Here is a 23,459-nt window from a genome sequence, read left to right as displayed (position 1 = left end):
TCCCCAAATTAATGACAGACAGCAAACTACAGACCCAGAAATCTCAGAGAACACTGGCCATGATAAATACCAAAAAAAAAAAAAAAAAAAAAAACCCAAACAAACAAACAAACAAAAACAACCTAACTATATCTATTCAAGCTACAGAAAACTAAAGACAAAGAACAAACCTTGCAGGAATACAGAGGAAAAAAATTCCTTAATGAAGAGCAAGGATAAAAAATTATATTGGATTTCTCTTCACTAACCAGGCAAGAAGGAAGAGAGTAGATTAAATGTTTAAAATGTGGAAAGAAAACCCCCACCAACCTGGAATTCCATATCTAGGAAAATTACCCTTCAAAAGTGAAGAGGAAATAAAGATGTCCTCAGACAAACAAAAACTAAGGGAATTTGTTGTCAGAGATCTGTCTTGCAAAAAGGGTAAAAGTAATTCTTGGAGAGAAGGACAATGACTTAGTTTATATACAGGATATATGAGGCAAAAAGAAAACCCAGTAAACTTACCACCGTGTTGTGCATTGTGTCCCAAAGGCCCTAGCTGGTCTGCCTTTCTTCTCTTCAACTTTCAGTCTTCTTAAGTTTGTTTTATATATAGAGGGTGCCAAAAATGTATACATATTTTAAGAAAGGAAAAAACTATATTAATTTGTAATATTCAAGTAATGTTTGACTTCAGCAGTTATAAGAAGTGCTTGATATAACTTGTATTCATCTATTATTATCAGTATATATTGAGTATTACAATTTTAATATAGTTTTTATTCCTTTCTTAAAATGTGTATACATTTTTGGTACCCTCTGTATGATGTCCAGGGTTTAGGGTTATACTTAGTAGGAGGTATAGAAGAAAGTATATCACCATCGTTCCAAAAGTGAAAGTCTCTTCCTAAATTCTTTAACCTCCATGAATTATGTGGTTAGAAGTGAATTTCAATATTGATAACTGACTTGGTACACAATTTTATAACCTGGTTTTTTTCCCCTCAACATATACTATGAGAAATTTTCCATTCATTAAAATTTCTTCAATTTTAATAGCTATATACTACACATACAGATGTGCTTAATGAATTTAATCATTCTTTTACTATTGACATTTAAAGTCTATCCAAATGTATTTCTATTAGCTGTAATGCTAAAATGAACATACTTATACAGAAACTCATTTGTATCTCTCCTTGTTTCTAAAGATAATTTCTAGAGCCACAATTACTAAACCAAAAATAATAACTTAAAAAAATCTTTTCACATACACTGAAAAACTGCCTTTAAAAAGTTTGTGGTCTTTTCTATTTCCAACATGGTGGTGTCAGTGCAAGTTGGCTTCACGCCCCTACCACAGAAAACCAAAAATAAACATACAGTTCTACAGTATTACAGAACCTGAATATGAGAATGAGACAGTTTTCCAAAGCCCCAGAGAAGTGAAAAAACTCCAAGAAGATGATAATAGAACCAGATTTTCATATCTATGATGTCCCCTGCCCTGCACCAAGCACATGAAACATCTTCCCCAACTCACAGCTTCCACTGGAGAAAGTGAGATCAAGGTAGACAATGAGACTGCTCACTATCTTGGGTTTTGTGATAGAAGATATGTCCCTGCCTCAACTCATGTGAAACACTGGGGGTACCTGAAGGGTAAAATATCCCTGAGGACAGCTAGAAACAAAGGAGGGAGGTAGGACTACATTCTCAGCCCTAGAAACTCTGCTTTATAACTTGGCCAAAATAGATATCACATCATAGTAGCTGTGCGTCAGCAGTCACTGTTGGCATCCTACAGGTCCCCTGGGCACAAACCTCTAGCCAGCCTGTTGGTATATTCCTTTTGGGACCTCCCTCATTCAGGACAAGCAGTGTTCTGATCCTTTACTAGAGTTGAGGCAAACCTGGGGTTAAGGCATCATCTAGGGATGAAAGGGACAACCATTTCCAATGCAGGGGATGAGGGGCAGAAATTTAAAAATTACAAAAAATCTCTGAGAAAACATATGCAATAAAAATCAAAACATGCCAGGTAGAGAAGATTGGAATAAATAACTAATCCTTTGATGAAAAGATATAGGCATAAATCCATAAGAAATAACAGCAAACAGGGAACCATAACCTCCCCAAATGTACAAAGTAAAGCAGCAGTGATTGACCTTAATGAGACAGCAAAATTTAAACACTCTGAATAAGAATTAAAAATAGCAGTTTTAATAAAACCACAAATCACCAAGATAACATGGAAAATCAATTCAGAGATTTATCAGAGATATTTAACAAAGAGATTGAAATAATAAAAAGTAAAACAGAAATCTTAGAACTGAGAAAGTATCTGCTGAATTAAAAAATACACTAGAGGGTCTCAACAGAAAAATGGATAAATGAGCTCATGAACAGTATTTGAAAACACACAATCAGAAGAGAAAAAAGGAAAACAAATGAAAAGGAATGGAGATCAGCTACAGGATATAGAAAATTATCTCAAAGATTTGGGAATGGAACAACAGCAAGGGGTACAAAGGTTATTCAAAGAAATGCCAGAAAACATTCCGAAACTTACAATAATAAATAACCAGGTGCAGAAAAGGCAGATAACACCAAACAAATTTGATCCAAATGATATAGTGCAAGGTATATGAAATCAAATTCTCAAAGATCAAGGACAAAGAGAGAAACCTAAAAGCAACAAGAGAAAAAAAGCAAATTAACATATGAAGGAGCTCCAATTCATCTGGCAACAGACTTCTCAGTGGAAACCATACAAGCTAGGTGAGAATGGAATGAATGTTTTCAAAGTGCTAAAAGAAAAAAACTGCCATCCAAGAATATTGTATCTTGCAAAGCTATCCTTCAAATATGAAAGAGAGATAAAGTCTTTCCTAGACATACAAAAGCTGGGTAAATTCCCACCCCAGATCCACCTTACAAGAAATGATAGAGGGAATTCTTTAACATGGAAGAATGAAAAACAAATGCACAAAAAGAAAACATTTAAAAGTATAAAAACCCCTGGTAAAATAAGTATATAGACAGCCTCAGAATATACTAATACTCTAACTGTGGTGTGCAATCTACTCTTGACTCTAGTATTAAGCCTAAAAGGCAAATCTATCAAAAACAATAATAGCTATCAATCTCTTAAGAAATAGGCATTATTAAAATACGTAAACGAAAAGAAGTCAAAATTTGGGGGGATGGGCTTAAAGTACACAGTTTTTTTTTTTACCAGCATCATGATTATTTTTATTAGTTATTATTGTTATAAGATATTATAATATTTACTAAATCAAATTTACTCTCATAATTCCTTTTCTAAATATATTTGTTTTGCCTTTTTTTTTTATTAAGTCAAATACACATAGATCATGAATACATTCATGCATATGTGGGGTACAATGTGCTGATATTTATTTATTTTTTTTTTACACAACCTGACGTGGTTGCATTAAACTCATCAACATCTGTGAAGTGTAGAATATAGATGTTTTGGCATAATAATCAAGTAAATGAGGTGAAAGCTATGTTAAAGTACACAGTTTTTTAAAAGCTTTTTATTTGCTTCTATTCTTTTTTATGATTTAAGATAAGTTATTATCTCCTTAAAATAACTTGCTATATTTGTAAGATGGTTTTTACAATCCTCATGGTAATCATAATGAAAAACTATAATATATACTCTAGAAATAAAAAGCAATACTTTAATAAGAAAGAAAGGAAAAGGAGATTTTATATAACAACCAGAAAACTAGCAATAAAATGACAATAGTAAGTCCTTATTTACCAACAATAACATTGAATATAAATGGACTCAATTTTCCACTTAAAACAAAGTGGCTAAGTGGATAGACACAAGATCCAACTATATTCTGCCTTTGAGAAACCCACTTCCTCTATAAAGACACATATAGACTGAAAGAAAAACAATGAAGAAAGATGAAACCAAAAAAGATCTGAAGTAGCTATACTTAGATCAGATAAAATACATTACAAGTCAGAGATTGTAAAAAGAGACAAGAAAGATCACTATATAATGAAAAAGGGATCAAGGAAATAACAATTATAAAGCCCAACACCAGAGCTTCCAAGTATATGAAAACAAACATTAATAGATTTGAAGTGAAAGATAAATTCCAATACAATAATAGTAAGGGAATTCAACACCCCACTTGGTAATAAACAGTTTATCCAGACATAAAATAAACCAATAAACACTGAAGTTAAACTATGATCTAGATTAAATTGACCTAACTGACATTTATAGAACATTTCACCTAACTGCTATAGAATACATAAACTTTTCATCAGCACATTATGCATTCTCCAGAAAAGACCATATCTTAGGCCATAAAACAAGCCTCAACAAATTCAAGAAAGTATAAATCATATCAAGTATCTTTTCTAATCACATGGAATAAAACTAGAACTCAATAAAAAAAGAAATGTTGGAAACTGCACAAACATATGGAAATAAAACAACTTGTTCCTAAATGATGAGCAATAAAAAATTAAGACTGGTATAGTGGCCCACACTTATAATCTCAATAGTTTGAGAGGATCAAGCAGGAGAATTACTTGAGGTCAGGAGTTCTAAAGCAGCCTAGACAATACAGAAAGACCTCGCTCCATAAAATTAGTCAGGCAGAGTGGCACGCACTTGTAGTCCTAGCTACTTGGGAGGCTGAGGCTGGAGGATCACTTTAGCCCAGGAGTTTGAGGTTATGGTGAAGCTATGATTAAGCCACAAAACATAAAAAAAGAAAGAAAGAAAGAAGAAAATTAAAAGATTTCTTGAAACAAATGAAAATAGAAACACAACATACCTAAATCTATGGGATACTACAAAAGCAGTACTAAGAGGAAAGTTCTCAACAATAAACACTTACATCAAAAAAGTAAAAGTCCTCCGAGTAAACAACCTAACTACACAAACTAGAAAAGCAAGTACAAACAAAATCAAAAATTAGTAAAAGGAAAGAAATAATAAAGATCAGAGTAGAAATAAATAAAATTGAGACTATGGACTATGTACAGCAGCTCACACTGTGACCCTAGCACTTTGGAAGGCCAAGGAAGGAAAATCACTTCAGGCCAGGAGTACAAAATGAAGACAAAAAATTGACATAAGATCAACAAAATGAAAAGTTGGTTTTTGCTTTTTAGGTCAACAAGTGCAAATTTATTATATAGCATGTGAACACAAAGAAATCTATCATGACATCCTTGACTTCACAATATAAAAAATAAAAATGTACTATATTTCCCTTAAGTTTTGCTCGATGAGGTAATTAAATGCTCAACTTTTTCTTCCTATACTTTCTTATAAAAAATATATATCACTTTTGTAGGTCCTAGAAATTCATAGTCTTAATTCACATTGATGAACATTATATATAACCCAAAGAATAAAAAAGATATAAAGAAGATAAAATAAATCACTGTTATTAAAAAAAAGCAAACTAGGTTTATAAAAGAGAATGGGAATAACACAGGAAAACTTCTGCTATTAAGTTACAATAGTAGCTCAAGGGAATGAATTAAAGGCTTCTTGTCAAAACTGGAGGACTATTAAGCTTTTCCTTTTCCAAAAGAGAAAATATTTCATACCTTTAAAACAAGATAGGGAGGAAGCACCAAGAAAGTTAAAAGACCTTTCTGAATTCTGTTCATTTAACATTAAGGCTTAAGATTATAACCCTACTAAATGAAAAGTGGAATGGTACTTGTATTAAGTTAATTTTAGTATTGTTTCTTAGATTTAGCTAAAGATATTTGCAAATTGAACAATGTTCTAAGACATGATGAGGTTCAGGAATTTGGTTAATAAGAAAAATAACAAAGTAAACATTTATTATTTGGGATTCTTAGTATGTCATTAGGTATTAATTTTTTATAGAGGCTAGAAACATAATTCAAAATTTCACAAAGTTATATTAAATTAAAACCACTTTAGACAATTCAAGATTTCATTGACAAAGTTCAATCAAGGTGAAAGTTTTGCTATTGTGTAACTATTCCCACATGATATCATCTCTTCTCCAATTTCATTTGAAGATTATGAACTCGTAGTGGATGAAAGTTGTCATTTTTCAGAAAAGGGTTCGTTTCATCAAAACATTTTCTGGGGCTATTTTTTATGTTCTTTGATCCTTTAGGGTTGATATCTTCTCATGGAATACCTGAAGCTTCACTCATCTTTGAGTTTTGAACTTTTTGCTGCAGTTTATGGACACTATCTTGATGCTTCTTCAGGTTGGAAATTTGTTCTCCTTTCATTTCCATTTTCTTGACTAAACGCGCGAGTTCACATTCTATGTTATCACAGACTAAATAGCTTTCGGTTTCCTTCATTTGTTTCAGTAGTTCTTGATGCTCCATAGTCATTTGGTCCAGCTCATCCTGCATTACCATTAAAAGTTCAGACACACATTGTCACAAATGGAAATAGATTTTTCAGAGCCAGAAGGGACAGCCTTATACTGGCAAGTTTTTCTAATAGGCTTGTAGAAACATTTAGGCTCAGTCACTTCCAATGGTTTCTGGAGGGAATGTAGGTCACAACGTTGCATCATCTGCATAAGGTTCTGCACACTTGTATTCATGGAACAGCTTGCACTGGAGGACTTTTCAGTTATAAGAGGCAGTGTTCCAAACTTCGGATGAATATGCCAAGGTGGTCTTGTCTTTAAATATTAAGTTTTCTTTGAAGATGTCTTCTTTTCCCTGGAGTGTTTTGGATTTGAAACTAAAATTCTACTGATTTCAAGTCCAGTTGGAAGCTCGGAAGCTTTGTCTTGAAATAGCTTACACTGATGTTCTTCTTCCCTGAGTTTTTCCTCTTAATGTTTAATCTTGTCCTCAGCAGTCTTCTGAGTTGTTGTAAGTCTAAAACACTCTTTGTCTAAGACATCGAGCTTTTCAAGTTTTACATGCAGCTTCATCTGATCTTGTTCTTTTTCCCTTTGAAGCTGGGCCTGTTGTTCTAGGATCATATTCTTTTCTCGCTCTACATTGAGAACCATTCTCTTAGTATATTCTAGTTGCTTTTCTAGAGGGGTATGAGATTGGGCTGAACATAACTGTATACTTATATTTTTCTTCTGCTTTATCAGTTCCTCATGTGCCAGATTTCTCTCATTCGTTTCATTCTCTAAGGCCTTTTTATACTGTGCTGCTTCTTTGGAAAGCATGTTCAGGTTATCTTCAGCTTGTGTTCTCTCTAGCTCTAAATGATGAATCTTTCCCTGAAGAGTCTTTAAGGTTAAAATAAGAGCTTGGCTACTGGGCCAAGAAACACTTTAGTAGAGGTGACTTAGTCTAAGTTCTTGGGTTGGCAAGTCTGAGATGATTCATTTTGGGTGAATGATGGAACAACACTCTTTCTGGAGGCTTAAGATAGCTTCCTACTGCACTATGCACTAATTCAGAATTCAGTATCTATCATAGTTTGAGCATCTCTCCACAAACAATGTGACTTTTTCCTTTCCCTTCTACAGGCCACAGACATCAACCGTGAGGAAATGGAAAATGCCCCTTGGCACATGCTTCAAGTTTTTTTTTTTTTAAGATATACAAAATTGACAAACCTTTAGTTAGACTAAGATAAAAAAGAGCAAAAACCATGTAAATAAAATCAGAAATGAAAAAGAAAACATAACAACTAAGACCATAGAAATACAAAGAATCATTAGAGACTATTATGAGTAAACATATGCCAACAAATTGGAAAACCCAGAAGACATGGATAAATCCTGGAGACATATAACCTACCAGAATTGAGCCATGGAGAAAAATGGCTAGGTACAGTGACTCACATCTGTAGCCCTAGCATTCTGGGAGGCCTAGACAGGAGGATCATTTGTGTTCAGGAGTTTGAGACCAGCCTGAGCAAGAGCAAGACCCCATCTCTACCAAATGTAGAAAAATTATCCAGGTGTAAATGGCAGGCACATGTAGTCCTAGCTACTCAAGAGGCTGAGGCAAGAGTGTTTAAGCCCAGGAGATCAAGGTTGCAGTGAGCTAGACTGAGATGATGGCACTCTAGCCTGGGGAAACAGAGTGAGACTGTCAAAAAAAGAAAAGAAAAGAAAAAGAGATAAAGAGAAAGAAAGAAAGAACTTCCAGAAATAAATAAGGAATAATGAGATCAAAGTTGCCATGAAAAGTCTTCCATCAAAGAAAAGCTCAGGACTTGATGGTTTCACTGCTGAATTTTACCAAACATTTAAAGAAGAACTAATAGCAATTCTACTCACTCTCTTCAAAACACTTCAAGAGGGAATACTTCTAAACTTATTATTTGAAGCCAGCATTTTCCTAGTATCAAAACTAGAAAAGGACATAACAGAAAAAGATAAGTACAGGCCAATATCACCAGTGAACATAGATGCAAAAATCCTCAACAAAATATTAGAAAACTGAATTTAGTATCATATTAAAAAGATTCATTTGCCATAATCAAGTAGGATTCATCCAGGGATGCAAGAATGGTTCAACATACACAAATCAATAAATGTGATATATCACATTAACACAACCAAGAACAAAGACTATATGATTATTTCAGTAAATACTGAGAAAGCATTTGATAAAATTCAACATTCCTTTATGATAAAAGTTCTCAACATACTGAGTATAGAAGGAATATACCTCAAAATAATAAAAGCCACATATGACAAACCCACAGCCAACATCATATTGAGCAAGGAAAGGCATTCAATGCCTTTCCTCTAAGAGACAGAACAAGATAAGGGTGCCCACTTTCACCACTTTTATTCAATAGAATAGTCCTAGTCAGAGCAATTAGGCAAGAGGAAGAAATAAAAGGCATCCAAACTGGAAAGGAAGAAGTCAAATTAGCTTTCATTGAAGATGACATGACTTTATATCTACAATAACCTAAAGATTCCACCAAAAAAAAAAGCTGTTATAACGGATAAATAAATTCAGTAAAATTTTAAGATACAAAATCAATATACAAAAATCAGTTGCATTTGTATATACTAACAGTGAACAATCTGAAAAAGAAATCAAGAAAGCAATCCGATTTACAATAGCTACAAAGATAGAAAATGAAATACCTAGGGGTCAATTTAACCAAAGAGTGAAAGATATACTCAAGGAAAACTATAAAACACTGACAAAGGAATTGAAGAAGACATTAAAAATGGAAATATATTCCACTTTTGTGGAATGGAAGAATTAATATTGTTAAGATGACAATATCAATCAAAACAACTTAGAGATTCAATGCAATCTCCATCAAATTACCAAAGACATTCTTCACAAAAATAGAAAAAATAACCCTAAAAATTTATAAGAAACCACAAAAGAACCTGATTAGCCAGAACAATTCTGAGCAGAACAAAGCTGAAGGCATCACACTACCTGACTTCAAATTATTCTACAAGGCTGTAGTAACCAAATCAGCATGGTAGTGGTATAAAGACAGATGCACAGACCAATGGAACAGAATAGAGAACCCAGAAATAAATCCACACATTTATATGCCACTCATTTTTGACAAAGGCACCAAGAACATACAACGGAGACAGGACAATCTCTTCAATAAATGATTCTAGGAAAATTGGAAAATTATATGCAGAAAAATAAAACTAGATTCCTATCTCTTACCATATACAAAAATCAAATCAAAACAGATTGAAGACTTTAATCTAAGAACTGAAACTATGAAGCTACTTGAAGAAAACACCAGAAAAATACTCTAGGACATGGTTCTGGGCAAAGATGTTTTTGTGCAAGGCCTCAAAAACACAGGCCACCAAAGCAAAAATAGACAAATGGAATTACATCAAGCTAAAAAGCTCCTGTACAACAAAGGAAACAAGCAACAAAGGGAACAGATAACCTACAGAATGGGAAGAAATATTCACAAACTACCATCTGACAAGAGATTAATAACCAGTGTATATAAGGACTTCAAACAATTCAATAGCAAATAAAAAAATCTGATTTTAATAATGGGCAAAAGATCTGAATAGATCTTTCTGAAAAGATGACAGACAAATGGCCAATAGGTATATGAAAACATGCTGAACATCACTAATCATCAGAGAAATGCAAATCAAAACCACAATAAGGTATCATCTTGCTTCAGTTAAAATGACTTTTCTTTTATCAAAAGGAAAGAAATGAAGCTGGTGAGGATGTAGAGAAAGGGGAGCCTGAACACTGCTGGTGGGAATACATATTGGCATGGCCATTATGGAGAACGGTATGGAGGTCCCTCAAAAACCTAAAAATAGATTTAGGTTTTCTATTTAATACTCATCTGCACTGAATATTGTGGTGGTTTAAACTATCTGTTTTGCTTATTTTTAAAGAAAAAATTATAATATAATGCTTAATTTGCATTTCTCTGGTTTACCTGTAAGATCAAACTTTTTTTTTTTTTGGTAGAGACAAAGTCTCACTTTGTTTCCCTTGGTAGAGTGCTGTGGCATCACAGTTCATAGCAACCTCCAGCTCTTGGGCTTAGGCGATTCTCTTGCCTCAGTCTCCCGAGTAGCGGGGACTATAGGTGCCCAGCTACTTTTTGTTGCAGTTTAGTTGGGGCTGGGTTTGAACCCACCACCCTTGGTATATGGGGCTGGCGTCCTACTCACTGAGCCACAAACACCACCCAAGATTAAACATTTTTGTTTCACTTGTATTTCATCAGCTTACCAGTGACATACATTCTTCATATGTTTACTGGTTATTTGCATTTCCATATCTGTAAGCAGTTGTTTTTTCATCTATATCATTCATTTTTTTAATTGTCAAGAGTAATTTGTATTTAAGAATATTGGCAATTTCTTGTCATATCTTTTGCAAATGTTTTTTCCAGTTTGTTGTTATGTTTGGTTTATAATGCTTTAAAAATTTTTTTTGTTTTAAAAAATTTTACCCCACAGAAAAATGGAAAGAACAGTCAGAATTCACATGCCCCTCATGTAGATTACTGTTAACATCTTGTTATCTGTGCTTTATCTCTCTCCTTCTCTCTCTCTCTCGGTAACTAGACTGTAGCCATATATTATGTAACTGGGATTTGTATACTGACTGGAACAACCCAGAATAGATCGGATCTGAGGTGCTTCAATAATTAACTGACAATATGCCTTCTAGTCTATATTGACCATTTAGTAAAACCTCTTCTTTTCCACTCACCATTTCTATTACTTGCTTTGTTCTTATTTCTTTTTTTGTTCCCTCAAATACAAGCACAATAGAGTGCTCATCTTCATAAAGTGAAGATGTCTATGCATTTCTGATAGTGCTGGTACAGATGGTAGTCACCCTCCTAGTGTCAATAAGCAAATCATGGTCATTAAGTACAGTGTGAGCAGACAGGACAAGCAATAAAATCTGTGCAAGCCAGGAATGATAAGGGGAAAAACTACTTTTTGACACAGAAGAATAATCATCGCCAAAGTGGGGTAATAGTGAAACCTATTTTAAAAACAATACAAAAGCATTTTGAACTCTTTGGAGAAAATATGCGACTTTTGATAATGTCCTTAATATTGTTTCAGAACGACTGCTGAGAAAATCTTGCGTTTGCTGGCATACATTATTATCACTTTATGTACCTACAGGTTTTTGTCTATACCAGACAAAACTACCAGATTTTCTCTTGATTAATACTTGCTTAAAAGGAAAACTGTCTTTGGTGAAAACTAAGCTTTCTGGTTTTCATGCAGGTATGGAGGAGGAGAAGAGTGCTAGATTGCAGATATTTAGTCAGGACTTGAGTCTGCACCTCACCATTGACCAAATGTATAACCTGGAACTGGTTTACCTAACCTCTGTGGATCCTCAGTTTTTCATCTTTAAAAGGAAAAAGTAAATATCTACCTCATAGGTTTAAAGAAAGGCTTTTACAAACTGTCAAGTGATTTGAAAATTTTGATGATGATGATCATAAAGATAATTATTGCATATCTATTCTATTATCCAGGGATAATAGTCATTTGCAATGAACTCTTCTCATTTCCTGAGTTTCTATAGATAGAATGAAGCCCTCCTCACATATTGGAACAATGTTGATTCTCAGTCACAGGAACCTTGATCAGCTGTCAAAGGAGCGGACAGAGAGCTGCAGTCAGTACTCTATACTTCTCCTTTCAAAAGGATTTGCTGCTGCAGGACTTTTGGCCTCTAACACTTCATCAAGCCCTACAGTTTGAACAGATAGTTCCTGCCAGCCTGACTGCCAGGTCCCAGGCCTGGTTCAACCTCAGCTCAAGAGGCTCATTCCCACCCTTCATAGCAACAGGATGGCAGAATTTCCATGACCAGGTTCTTGATCATACATAGACAAGTCCCTCCACTTGGCCAAAAGGATATTGATTCCAGGTAGTCATGCTCATCCCTGAAATTTCGAGCACAAATCATCTGCTTTAGAAAAACCAAGAATGGGGATGGTGCCTGTGGCTCAGTAAGTGGGGCACTGGCCCCATATACTAAAGGTGGTGGGTTCAAACCTGGCACTTGGCCTTGGCCAAATTGCAACCAAGAAAATAGCCAGGCATTGTGGCAGGCTCCTGTAGTTCCAGCTACGTGGGACCCTGAGGCAGGAGAATCACCTGAGCCCAGGAGCTAGAGGTTGCTGTGAGTTATGATGCTACAGCACTCTACTGAGGGTGATAAAGTGAGACTCTGTCTCTAAAAAAAAAAAAAAGAAAAACCAAGAATGTTAAAATGCAGATTCTAGGACTCCATCTGGAAGCCAGTGAAAGAAAACTGCAAACCAAAATTTGAAAACCATCACTGTAACCTGTATTCCCCCAAATTGGGTACCCACATCCCAGGTGATACATAACATAAAGCCATTGGCCATTTGAGGAAAGGATAATAACTTCTATTTACATTGAAAAAGAAATCAATTACAAGAAACTACTTTGTACTAGCATTAATATTTATCTTGTCACTGGATCCCTCACATGGTCCTGTCTCTTACAGTTCTGAAAGCATCCCTATATATTTGCTTTCAGAGCACTGGAATGAAATGCAGTTTACTTATGCAGAGAGGTTATGAATTGTATTATGCAGTTTTAACTAAACCTGAAAAAATAAACATGTGTCTTAAGAAGATTTCTGCCAAACACACACTGTATTTTGAAGATAATGACAAGCATCCATGAACAATAAGAAAATGGCAGAGCTGATGCTTTTACTCTCAGCATGAGTTTTTTTCAGTTACCTTAGGAAGTAAAATTGATGATAATCCAATTGAACTTAAGAAAAGTCAGCCAAAGAAAATCCCCAAACTTAAAAATTATCCAGAAGACTAAATATGAACTTACACCTATCATCAGTGCTAAACCTCACCATAGCATATATTTTGGGCTATTAGTTACAGTCAGTCTAAAGTCATTACGATTAATATGATCACACAACCAGAACATTATAATTAATAATCTTAATTAATAAGAGCAAAAAGTTTTGTGTTAGTAAAACTTCTAAAATTTTTTCTTTATCTCATTATGTAAACTATTTCCATTTTTAAAATTCTGTTGACGTATTTTACTACGTATTCACTATAAATGATAAAAGTGTATAATTTACGAATAAATGTACATATATTATGAGGACATGCTCAAATTTATTTGAATGATGGCTGTGTAGAATAAAAGCCCATGTCTAACTTCAGTACCAGCTTGAAAATTTCAGGAAGTTAAGTCTCCCCTCTAAGCTCTGGATCAATGCTCAATGTTGTGACTAAGTAACACTCCTCAGTGAGTCATGCCATCAGTACATCAAAAAACACCTTCCTACTTGGATATTATAAGGACTTCATTGGGAACCCCAGAAGAAAAATGCACTGAATTGGCCAGTTCTGCTTCATCTAGGCATGAGAACCAAGGAATTTTAGACTCTGCAATCGGCCTTGCATATAATCTCTCAATAGGCCAGGCCAGACTCTGAAGCTAAGTCTAATTATGATAGTCTTCCATGGCAAGTGCAAAACCAGGTGTGTTATCTACCTGGAAGCAGAGGAAATGTCAATCACAGCCAACAGTGCTCACCTCCTGGATTCTCCTGTTCCTGTCTATTCCCACCTACTGCTGGTGCTTCTCTTCCTCCCTGAGCCACACCGTATGACTTTCACCTTGACTTCCAGGACCTGCCTCAGGCTAGTTTACTTTGAAAACCCAGTTTGGACTTCTCTCCAGATTTTAAATTTTGACCCATCTTGTTTCATTTCAAATTACATGCTACATTAGCCCCACATATCCACAGCTAGGATAAAGATGCTCTTGCAACCTCCTCTAGGCTTACAGGGCCCATACAAACTTGGAAATCTTCCCATCTTCCTGACAGGAAGGCCAGTTATTATACTATTATATTTAATAGGAAATACATGATCCAACAACTACTTCTACTTACCAACTCCATGCCACGGTCAACGTTTTCCTTCATCCTTTAACACCTTAATAAGGGACAAGGACATTCTTTGGCAAGAGAGAACTATAACGTATAAGAAAACATCTCAAAAAAAAAAAAAAAGGGTGGCACCTGTGGCTCAGTGAGTAGGGTGCTGGCCCCATATACTAAGGGTGGTGGGTTCGAACCTGACCCCAGCCAAACTGCAACCCCAAAATAGCCAGGTGTTGTGGCGGGTGCCTGTAGTCCCAGCTACTCGGGAGGCTGAGACAAGAGAATTGCCTAAGCCCAAGAGCTGAAAGTTGCTATGAGCTGTGACACCATGGCACCCTACAGAGGACAACAAAGTGAGTCTCTAGAAAAAATAAAAAGAAAAAAGAGAGAACAAAATCTCAGCTAGAAACTTTCCATTTTGTTCTCTATGCTGCAACTGCTACCTACTTAGCTCTTGTCAGGTATTATAACCTACAAACCTGCAGGCCAGACTCCCTTCTCTGTCAATATGAGAGAGCAATAAGAAATCTGGAGAATGGAAAATTTAAGTATTGAAATATTTTATCAGAGTTAGTGGCAGACATCTATTATCCTGTTTACTTTTCCCCACCTCCTTTGTTCTGAGGCTGTCTTACTTGCTGCTTGTATGCTTGGTCCTGTGATCATAATACCTTCTCCACCTACCACAGACCTCTGAGCTGCCATGCATATCAGCCTCCTACTTTGCCCTGCTGGGCTCGCTTGATTTTCAAATAAGAGTCAATATCTTCAATTGGTAAGGTAACCTTCAATATTTTCTTCTCCAAGGAACTCTTTTATTATTTTCCCTCAAGATAAGATTCCTTATTTTAAAAGATTACATATATTAACCTGTTCACAAGTCATAGTTTTAGTTTCAAATTTAACGATTAAAAATATAAAAGATCAAAACTTAAAACGTTTAACCAGTATGGAGTAACACATTCTACGTCATTGAATTGTTTAACTCAAGAGAATGCTTTTGAAGGTTTAGTTTAATAATGATTTATTTTAAGAACTTAAAAATGCTGAAAATAATTTGAAAACACCATTATATTACTTTTCATTAGCATGATAAAAAAGACACTAGACTTAGAAAGAGAAGACTGGATTCCTACAGACTTCTGGGCCATGTGATCTTGTGCAATCTATTCAATCTTAGTTTCCTCATCTATAAAATATAGATAATAATGCTGACTTCACAGTGCTGTTGTAAAGGTTATTTGAGATAATGTATGCAAAAGTGATTTGTAAAATTTAACATGCTATATAATGTACATTTGCTTATCTGACTTCTGGCCTCCTCATTTCCCAGACTTTTTGAAAGTTGGTATGTGGCCCTATCTTTTTCCCTGATCTTAGTTCCTCATCTTAACCTACTGGGACATAAAAACTTGAAGCTATATATCTTCTGTTTCATCTTTCCCAAAACCAAGTCAAAAATAAAATTTAGTGCTTTTTTCCCCTCAATCTGACTTCTCTTAGCTATCATTTGAGATCAATGATTCCTCTATTTTCTCAGTTACCCAATCCCCAAATCTTGGGGCCAACTTTGAGTCTCACTCGTTTTAATTCTACATAAACTCATGTTCATTGAGATTCTTTCTCAATACCTTACACTTAACCTTTCCCTTTACTACCCTGCCATCAACTTTGTGTAGACCTATGTATCTCAGAATAAATTTTGAGTAAGAAGGACAAGGTCTATGACTAATTATCCTCCAATATCTAGGATAGTGCTTGGTAAATAGAAGTTGTTTAATAACTGTTTGTTGAATAAATTATTATGAATATGTGGGTAATTGTGGAAAGCCATCTACAAGTTTCCTATATCTAGACTATGCTGTTTCCCATTCACTCTATACAGCACCTTCCAGGTTAATCTTTATAAAATGTCCTTTTCATCATGTCATAATTTGATACAAAAACTTTCAATGGCATCCTACTTTCAAAAATAATGAATTTAAATTTTATTCTCTAGTATTAAACTCTTGCACAGTCTTTCACCTACTTTATTCAATTGTTTTTCCATTTCTCTTCTCCAAGCCTGAAGTTGAAAAGGCCTCCCATGATTATTCTCCACATAGTTTTTCACCGATATTATTTTTTCCTTCTCAGAAAGCTTGCCCTTTTCCTTTCTGCATGGTCAAGCCCAAGTACTACTTCACCCTTGAAATCTTTCCAGATTAGAGCAGCCCATATTAACCTCTCAAGGTTTTGATCTCCTATTTGACTTATAGCACCTTTTAATCATATGCTATGTTGCTCTGTAATTTGCACTGAGTTAGCTTTCTGACTAGACTTTAAGGTCTTTGAGGTAGTAACCTTGTTTTGAATTTCAAAGAGCATTAGCCATGGTACTAGCACATATATGGAGCACAAATTCATTTGATACCTTCTGATTTGAATTAAATATGGGCTGAACAGGTGCTGTAATTCAGGATGCCAAAGTAAGGATAAGTATGAAGGGAAGGAAATGGGCTTTTAGACTCACCATAGACCCAGAATTTGGTGGAGCTCTGGAGGGAGTGTGTTAATATCATAAAGAGGTAATGATAACAAATAGTGTTCCTGCTTCATGATGTCCACAACATCTGCACATTCCTGGACTTTTCTGTTACTCTAGGTTGCTAGCTCAAGATCAGCTTTCTGGAATGATTTTTCTCCTACTCCCAAAGTAGAGCACCTCATATGATGACATGCTAGCAATCGGTCAGGAAGGCAGAGATTAGTTACTCATAATTTTCTCCAGCTTCCTAAGAGATATGAGGGTACTAAATTAAATATAGTCCATTGTTATCTCTGCGCCTCAAGGTTTAATCCTTTCATTTTGGCTAATTATTCTAACATGTACAAAGATATGCAGGTGGCTCATGCCTGTAATCCTAGCCCTCTAGGAGGCTGAGGCAGGTGGATTGCTTGAACTCAGGGGTTAGATACAAACCCAAGCAAGAGTACATTATTCTAATATGTGCAAAAATAATATCAAATAACAAAAAGAACATTAAGAGTTGAGGGAATCTCTATTCTAACATTCGTTCTATTCATCAACTCTCAGATCTTGGTCAAGTCCTTTAAACTCTATCACCTCATTTTATATGTTTATAAATTGAGGAAAATACTTATCAAGCCTATGACATACTTAATTTTAAGGATCAAATGAAATAATATAGGCGGAGTGCAGTGGTTCATGCCTGTAATTTCAGCACTCTGGGAGGCTGAGGTGGGTGGATTGCTTAAGCTCAGGAGTTCAAGACCGGCCTGAGCAAGAGTGAGACCCTGTCTCCACTAAAAATAGAAAAACTAGCTGGGCATGATGGCATACTCAGGAGGCTGAGGCCTAAGAGTTTGAACTAGCTGTGAGATATAATGATACAGTACTCTACTCAGGGCAATAGAGTGAGACTCTGTCTCAAAAAAAAGAAAGAAAGAAAGACAGACAGACATAACATAGATAAATATACTACATATACAACATATACTATCCATGGAAGGGGATCAAGTATTATCATCAAAAAAAATCTGGAAAAAAATATTATCATCAAGAGCAAACTTTTTTTGAGACAGAGTCTTACTCTGTCACGCTGAGTTGAGTGCTGTGGTGTGATAGCTCACAGCAACTTTAAACTCCTGGGCTGAAGCAATTCTCTGTCCTCAGCCTCTGAAGCAGCTGGGACCACATGCTCAGCTAATTTTTTCTATTTTTAGAAGAGACAGGGTCTCACTCTCATTTGGGCTCGTATCTAACCCCTGAGTTCAAGCAATCCACCTGCCTCAGCCACTTAAAGGGCTAGGATTACAGGTGTGAGCCACCAAGCCTGGCCAAGAGCAAACATTTATTGAGGACTTACCATACGCAAGAAGACATTATGGTACTACTGAGATATATAAGACTGGTTGCTGCCCTCAAGAATAATAAGAAAGTAATTACTAGTGGGGCATAGTGGGTCAGGCCTGTATCCTAGCACTCTGGGAGGCTGAGGCAGGTGGATTGCTTGAGCTAAGGAGTTTGAGACCAGCCTGAGCAAGGGTGAGATCCCATCTCTACTAAAAATAGAAAAATTAGCCAGGCATGGTTGTATACACGTGTAATCCCAGCTACTTGGGAGGATGAAGCAAGAAGATGGCTTGAGCCCAGGAGTTTGAGGTTGCTATAAGCTATGATGCCACGACACTCTGTCCTGGGACAACAGAGTTCTGCCCTCCTCCCCAAAAGTAATCACCAATGTAAGGTAGCAAATTATGTATGTGAATGAGTTGCAGAGGTACCAAATGCTATAAAAATTCAAAAATAATTTGAAGAAGTGAGGAAAAGCTTAATGAAAAGGGATCAAAGTTTGATCAGGAGGATAAATAGGAGAGAACAGTGGTAATTGGCTTCTTGGTGGCCCCCAAGGGTCCCCACCTACTGGTATTCATGCCTTTGTGTAACCCTTCCTCTTCAGCATGGGCTAAACCTACTGACTCACTTCTAACAAACAGAATAGGGCAGAAGTGATATCACGTCTAAGATTATGTTACAAAAGACCGCGGCTTCCATCTAGGGCACCCTCTTTCACTCTCTGAGGCTCTGATCATCTGCCATGTTGATATAGCTGTGAAATACTCTCAGGCACCCTAAGAGAGACATGGTAAGAGAAACATGCCAGTAATCATATGACTTAAGTGTGGAAGCAGATTTCTCCGCCCCATTCTCCCTCATTAAATCTTCAGATGAGACTAACTCAGCCAACATTTAGATTGCAGCCTTATGAGAGATCTTGAATCACAGACACTTAGTTAAGCTATGCCCTGATTCCTGATCCATAGAAACTATGAGATAATAAGTGTCTGTTGTTCTAAGCCACTACCTGGGCAATTTGTTATACAGCAATAGATAACTAATGCAAGTGCCTTCTAGACAGTAGAAATGAAACTGTGATGAATACAGATTAGGGTGAGATGATAGATATTTATGTCTGAAAGGAATCCTAAGTATAAACAGAGAGATGAGGGAAGGGCAGCCTCTACCAAAGGATGTCAGTAGCACTACCTTCATGTGGGGGCAAAGGAGACAAGTACAAGTACAATGTATATCCAAAACTCTGCTTCCCATCACTGAGTGCTGGGACTTGGTTATGTCATAGTTTTCCATGACTTCTTCTGCACTACTTTGGAAATTTGACTTCATTGCCTACTATCATTCAGTTATATTGTAGACATACAAATATATATCTTATATAATGCAAATAAGGGCCACAGGACTTTTAAGCTTACTAAAAAGCTTACTCTGTATTCATTCAATTGCAGAAGGGCTATGTATAAGAAGGTCCATAGTAAGGCAAGGGTACTTATTTTTAGCTCAATTCTAATTCTAATATATCATCTCTTAGGATATATATACATTGAATATTTCAAGCAAGTTACATAAATGCTTCCTTTAGTTGAACTTTAGATACCTTTCACTAAAAAACAACAACAAAGAATACCACTAGGCCCCGAAATAACTGTCAAGTATTAGAACTCAACAGAAGTAACCTACAATAAACTTTATTAAAATCCAAATTCTGCCATTAACTTCTTATGCAAGACTTCTGCTGAAATTGGTAGAAAGGATGTGACCAAAACCAAGAAAATTATGTCTTTAATTTTAGTCATCTTACCTGAATGAGAAAAGTTATCTTTTTTATTTTATTGACTTTGGGTTCTAAATAGCTGGGGGCATCAGCATGCCAGACTTTAGGTTGTACTACAAGGCCATAGTGGTCAAACAGCATGGTACTAGCACAAACATAGAGACATAGACATTTGGGATCAAATAGAAAACCAGGAAATGAAACTAACACCTTACAGTCAGCTAATCTTTGATAAACCAAATAAGGACATAAACTGGGGGAAAGAATCCCCATTCAATAAATGGTGCTAGGAGAACTGGATATCCACATGTAGAAGATTGAAACTGGAACCGCACCTTTCTCCACTCACAAAAATTGATTCAAGATGCATAAAAGACCTAAATTTAAGGAATGAAATGATAAAAATCCTCAAAGAAAGCATAGGAAAAGCACTTGAAGATATTGGCCTAGGGAAAGACTTTATGAAGAAGACTTCCAAGGCAATTGCAACAACAACAAAAATAAACAAGTGGGACTTAACTAAACTGAAAAGCTTCTGTACAGCTAAGGAGATTACAACTAAAGCAATGGGAACAACCCAATGGGAAAGGATATTTGCATATTTTGAAACAGACAAAGCTTCATAACTAGGATCTATAGAGAACTCAAATTAATCCACATGAAAAAAGCCAACAATCCCATATATCAATGGGCAAGAGAGATGAGTAGAATCTTCTCTAAAGAAGACAGATGAATGGCTAGCAAACATATGAAAAAATGCTCATCATCCCTAATTATTAGAGAAATGCAAGTTAAAACTACCCTGAGATATCATTTAACTCCAGTGAGAAGGGCCCACATCACAAAATCCCAAAACTACAGATGCTGGTATGAATGTGGAGAGAAAGGAACACTTTTACACTGCTGGTAGGACTGTAAACTAATACAACCTTTTTGGAAGGAAGTATGGAGAACCCTCAAAGAACTCAAGCTAGACCTCCCATTTGATTCTGCAATCTCATTACTGGGCAGCTGCCTAGAAGGAAAAAAAATCTTTTTTACCACAAGAACACTTCCACTAGACTGTTTATTGCGGTTGAATTTACAATCGCCAAAATGTGGAAACAGCCTAAATGCCCACCAACCCATAAATGGATTAACAAGCTGTGGTATATGTATGCCATGAAATACTATTCAGACATTAAAAATGATGGAGATTTTACATCCTTTGTATTAACCAGGATGGAGGAAAACATTATTCTTAATAAAGCATCACAGAATGGAGACGCATGAATCTTATGTACTCAAAAAATTTTTTTTGGCCTTGGCTGGGTTTGAACCCACCACCTCTGGCATATGAGGCCGGCACCCTACCCTTTTAAGCCACAGGCGCCGCCCTTATGTACTCAATTTTGATATGAGGACAATTAATGGTGGAGGGTGGGGGAAGGGCAGAGCAAAGAGAGAGAGAGAGAAGGAGGCAGGAGGGGGAAAGGAAGAGCAGAGGGTGGGAAGGAAGGAGGGGGTGGGAGATGGAAGAGCAGAGAGAGAAAGTGGGGAGGAGAGAGGAGGTCTCAGTGTGTGACACACCTTTTAGGGGCAAGACACAAGAAGGACTTCACCAAACAAATGCAATCAGTGTAACCTGGTTTCTTGTACCCTCAATGAATCCCCAACAATAAAAAAAAAAAAAGCTATTTTACTTACCATTTGGAAGCCCCAGGCATATAAAAGCTCTCATCATTAACAGGAGTCGTTAACACACGCTGGTTTACAACATTTAAATACTTCTCGATGTGGACCTGTTACAGAAAAGTCAAAGTTTAGGCCATTATAGCGGACTTAAGATTCTCAGATAATTTACTTAAATTCATTAGGTTAACACTCTGAATTGTGTAATTAAGCCAAAAACCACAATATAGTTTGTGTTATTGCTTGCCTAAGGTATCATTAGGCATCTTAAGGACAAATTGCTTCAACTATCCCAAACAGAATAATAAATAATGGAAACTCAAAGCCTAAGTGACCTGTAGCATGCCTTAAAAATGAAACTGTGCACAGTAGTCGGAATATCACTTAACCAGGAACTAGGCGATACAGAGATAGAGTAATGTCTTTCTCTTAGGGGAACGTCAAGGAAGCATCCAAGGAAAGCATTTGGCCTTTAGGTAACAGGTTATTTAAAATGGCCAACCCAAGACTCTAGCTGGTAATCATGGTCAGGTAATATAAAACGATGATGTGCTCGCCTAAAGGGGCTATAAAATACATATTTCTCAGCCTCAGGAGCTAAGAGATAAAGCTGCTAACACAGCAGAGTGAAAGTCTGAAGCAAAAGTAGAGACACTGAAAATAAGATGTCAAGAAGATGGAGATGGACTTTGTTTGGAAAATGAATCTCATTAGCTAACACATCCTTATTTTATAAAGGAATAGTATCCTGGCCGCTCTTGCCCTTAGCTCTGTTTATAATGATGAAGTTCCTACCCACTTTATTTCTCTGTTCCCAAACTAGTACATTTCTTTAGTTTTATCCATTTGATTATAATATTACAAAAATGAATAATTCAAAATAATGAAGTTCTTAGGGAAAGGTCAACTCTTATTTTTTAGAATCCTGGTAAATCCCAGTAAGTCTACATTGTATTGGTATGAATTTTTTTTTTTTTTTTTTTTTGGTTAGACATACTGTTGGATGTAACTTTATTTTAAGCTCTAAGTTATTTTTATCAAAACACATTTGGCGATTGGCACCCATAGCTCAGGGGTTACAGCGCTGGCCACATACACCAAGGCTGGTGCGTTCAAACCCGGCCCAGGGCCTGCTAAAGAACAATGGTAACTGCAACAAAAAAATAGCCAGGTGTTGTGGCAGGCACCTGTAGTCCCAGCTACTTGGGAGGCTGAGACAAGATAATTGATTAAGCCCAAAAGTGTGAGGTTACTGTGTGCTGTGATGCCACAGCACTCCACTGAGGGCGACATAGTGAGACTCTGTCACAAAAAACAAACACAAAAACAAAAATAAACAAAAAACACATTTTGGGAGTTGTCACTGGATAATATTATATTTAATCACTTAAATTATTTGTGAGACATGACAAATCAATCAGTTAATGATTATAATTATCATTGTAAAGAAACAAAATAAGAATGCTGATAACTGCCCTAAAATAAATCCAACTCTGTTAAAGAATTACACAGGGTCTTGCAACAATTCTTCCCTTCTGCAGGCTTCTGGCATTTTATTTAATATCTAAAGCTCTACTTACTTTTAACCCTAATTCAGTCCTTTTGATTGCTGTTTCAAGATTCTGAATGTCTAGTGTGTCTCCTTTGTCTTCAGGTGAAAATTCTGTTAATTTTTCCTTTAATTGATAAAGGTCATCTTGGACCTGTAAATATAAAAAATACAAAATATTTAAGGAATACAGACATGGTCCACTTATAGCAGTTATTTGTCTTAGAAGT

The 23,459-nt window shown here is 36.0% G+C and overlaps 1 protein-coding gene and 1 pseudogene across 1 annotated transcript in view; both read right to left on the bottom strand.

The window, feature by feature from the left end:
- Positions 1 to 23,459, bottom strand: part of LOC105886476 (IQ domain-containing protein H-like) — a 71,764-nt gene that overhangs the window by 38,994 nt on the left and 9,311 nt on the right. The window contains exons 2-3 of the mRNA XM_012801833.1: positions 23,261 to 23,383; positions 21,696 to 21,790 (exon numbers count right to left, since the gene is read on the bottom strand). Coding sequence (XP_012657287.1) covers positions 21,696 to 21,790; positions 23,261 to 23,383 — 218 coding nt within the window. The remainder of the gene's footprint in view (positions 1 to 21,695; positions 21,791 to 23,260; positions 23,384 to 23,459) is intronic.
- On the bottom strand, positions 6,003 to 14,418 carry LOC105886463 (annotated as a pseudogene).

The sequence above is a fragment of the Otolemur garnettii genome, unplaced genomic scaffold (genome assembly GCF_000181295.1).
Source record: "Otolemur garnettii isolate 467f Iridium unplaced genomic scaffold, OtoGar3 scaffold00011, whole genome shotgun sequence".
Lineage (NCBI taxonomy): Eukaryota > Metazoa > Chordata > Mammalia > Primates > Galagidae > Otolemur > Otolemur garnettii.
The sequence above is the reverse complement of the archived record's forward strand: the minus strand, read 5'-3'. Positions and strand labels throughout refer to the sequence as shown.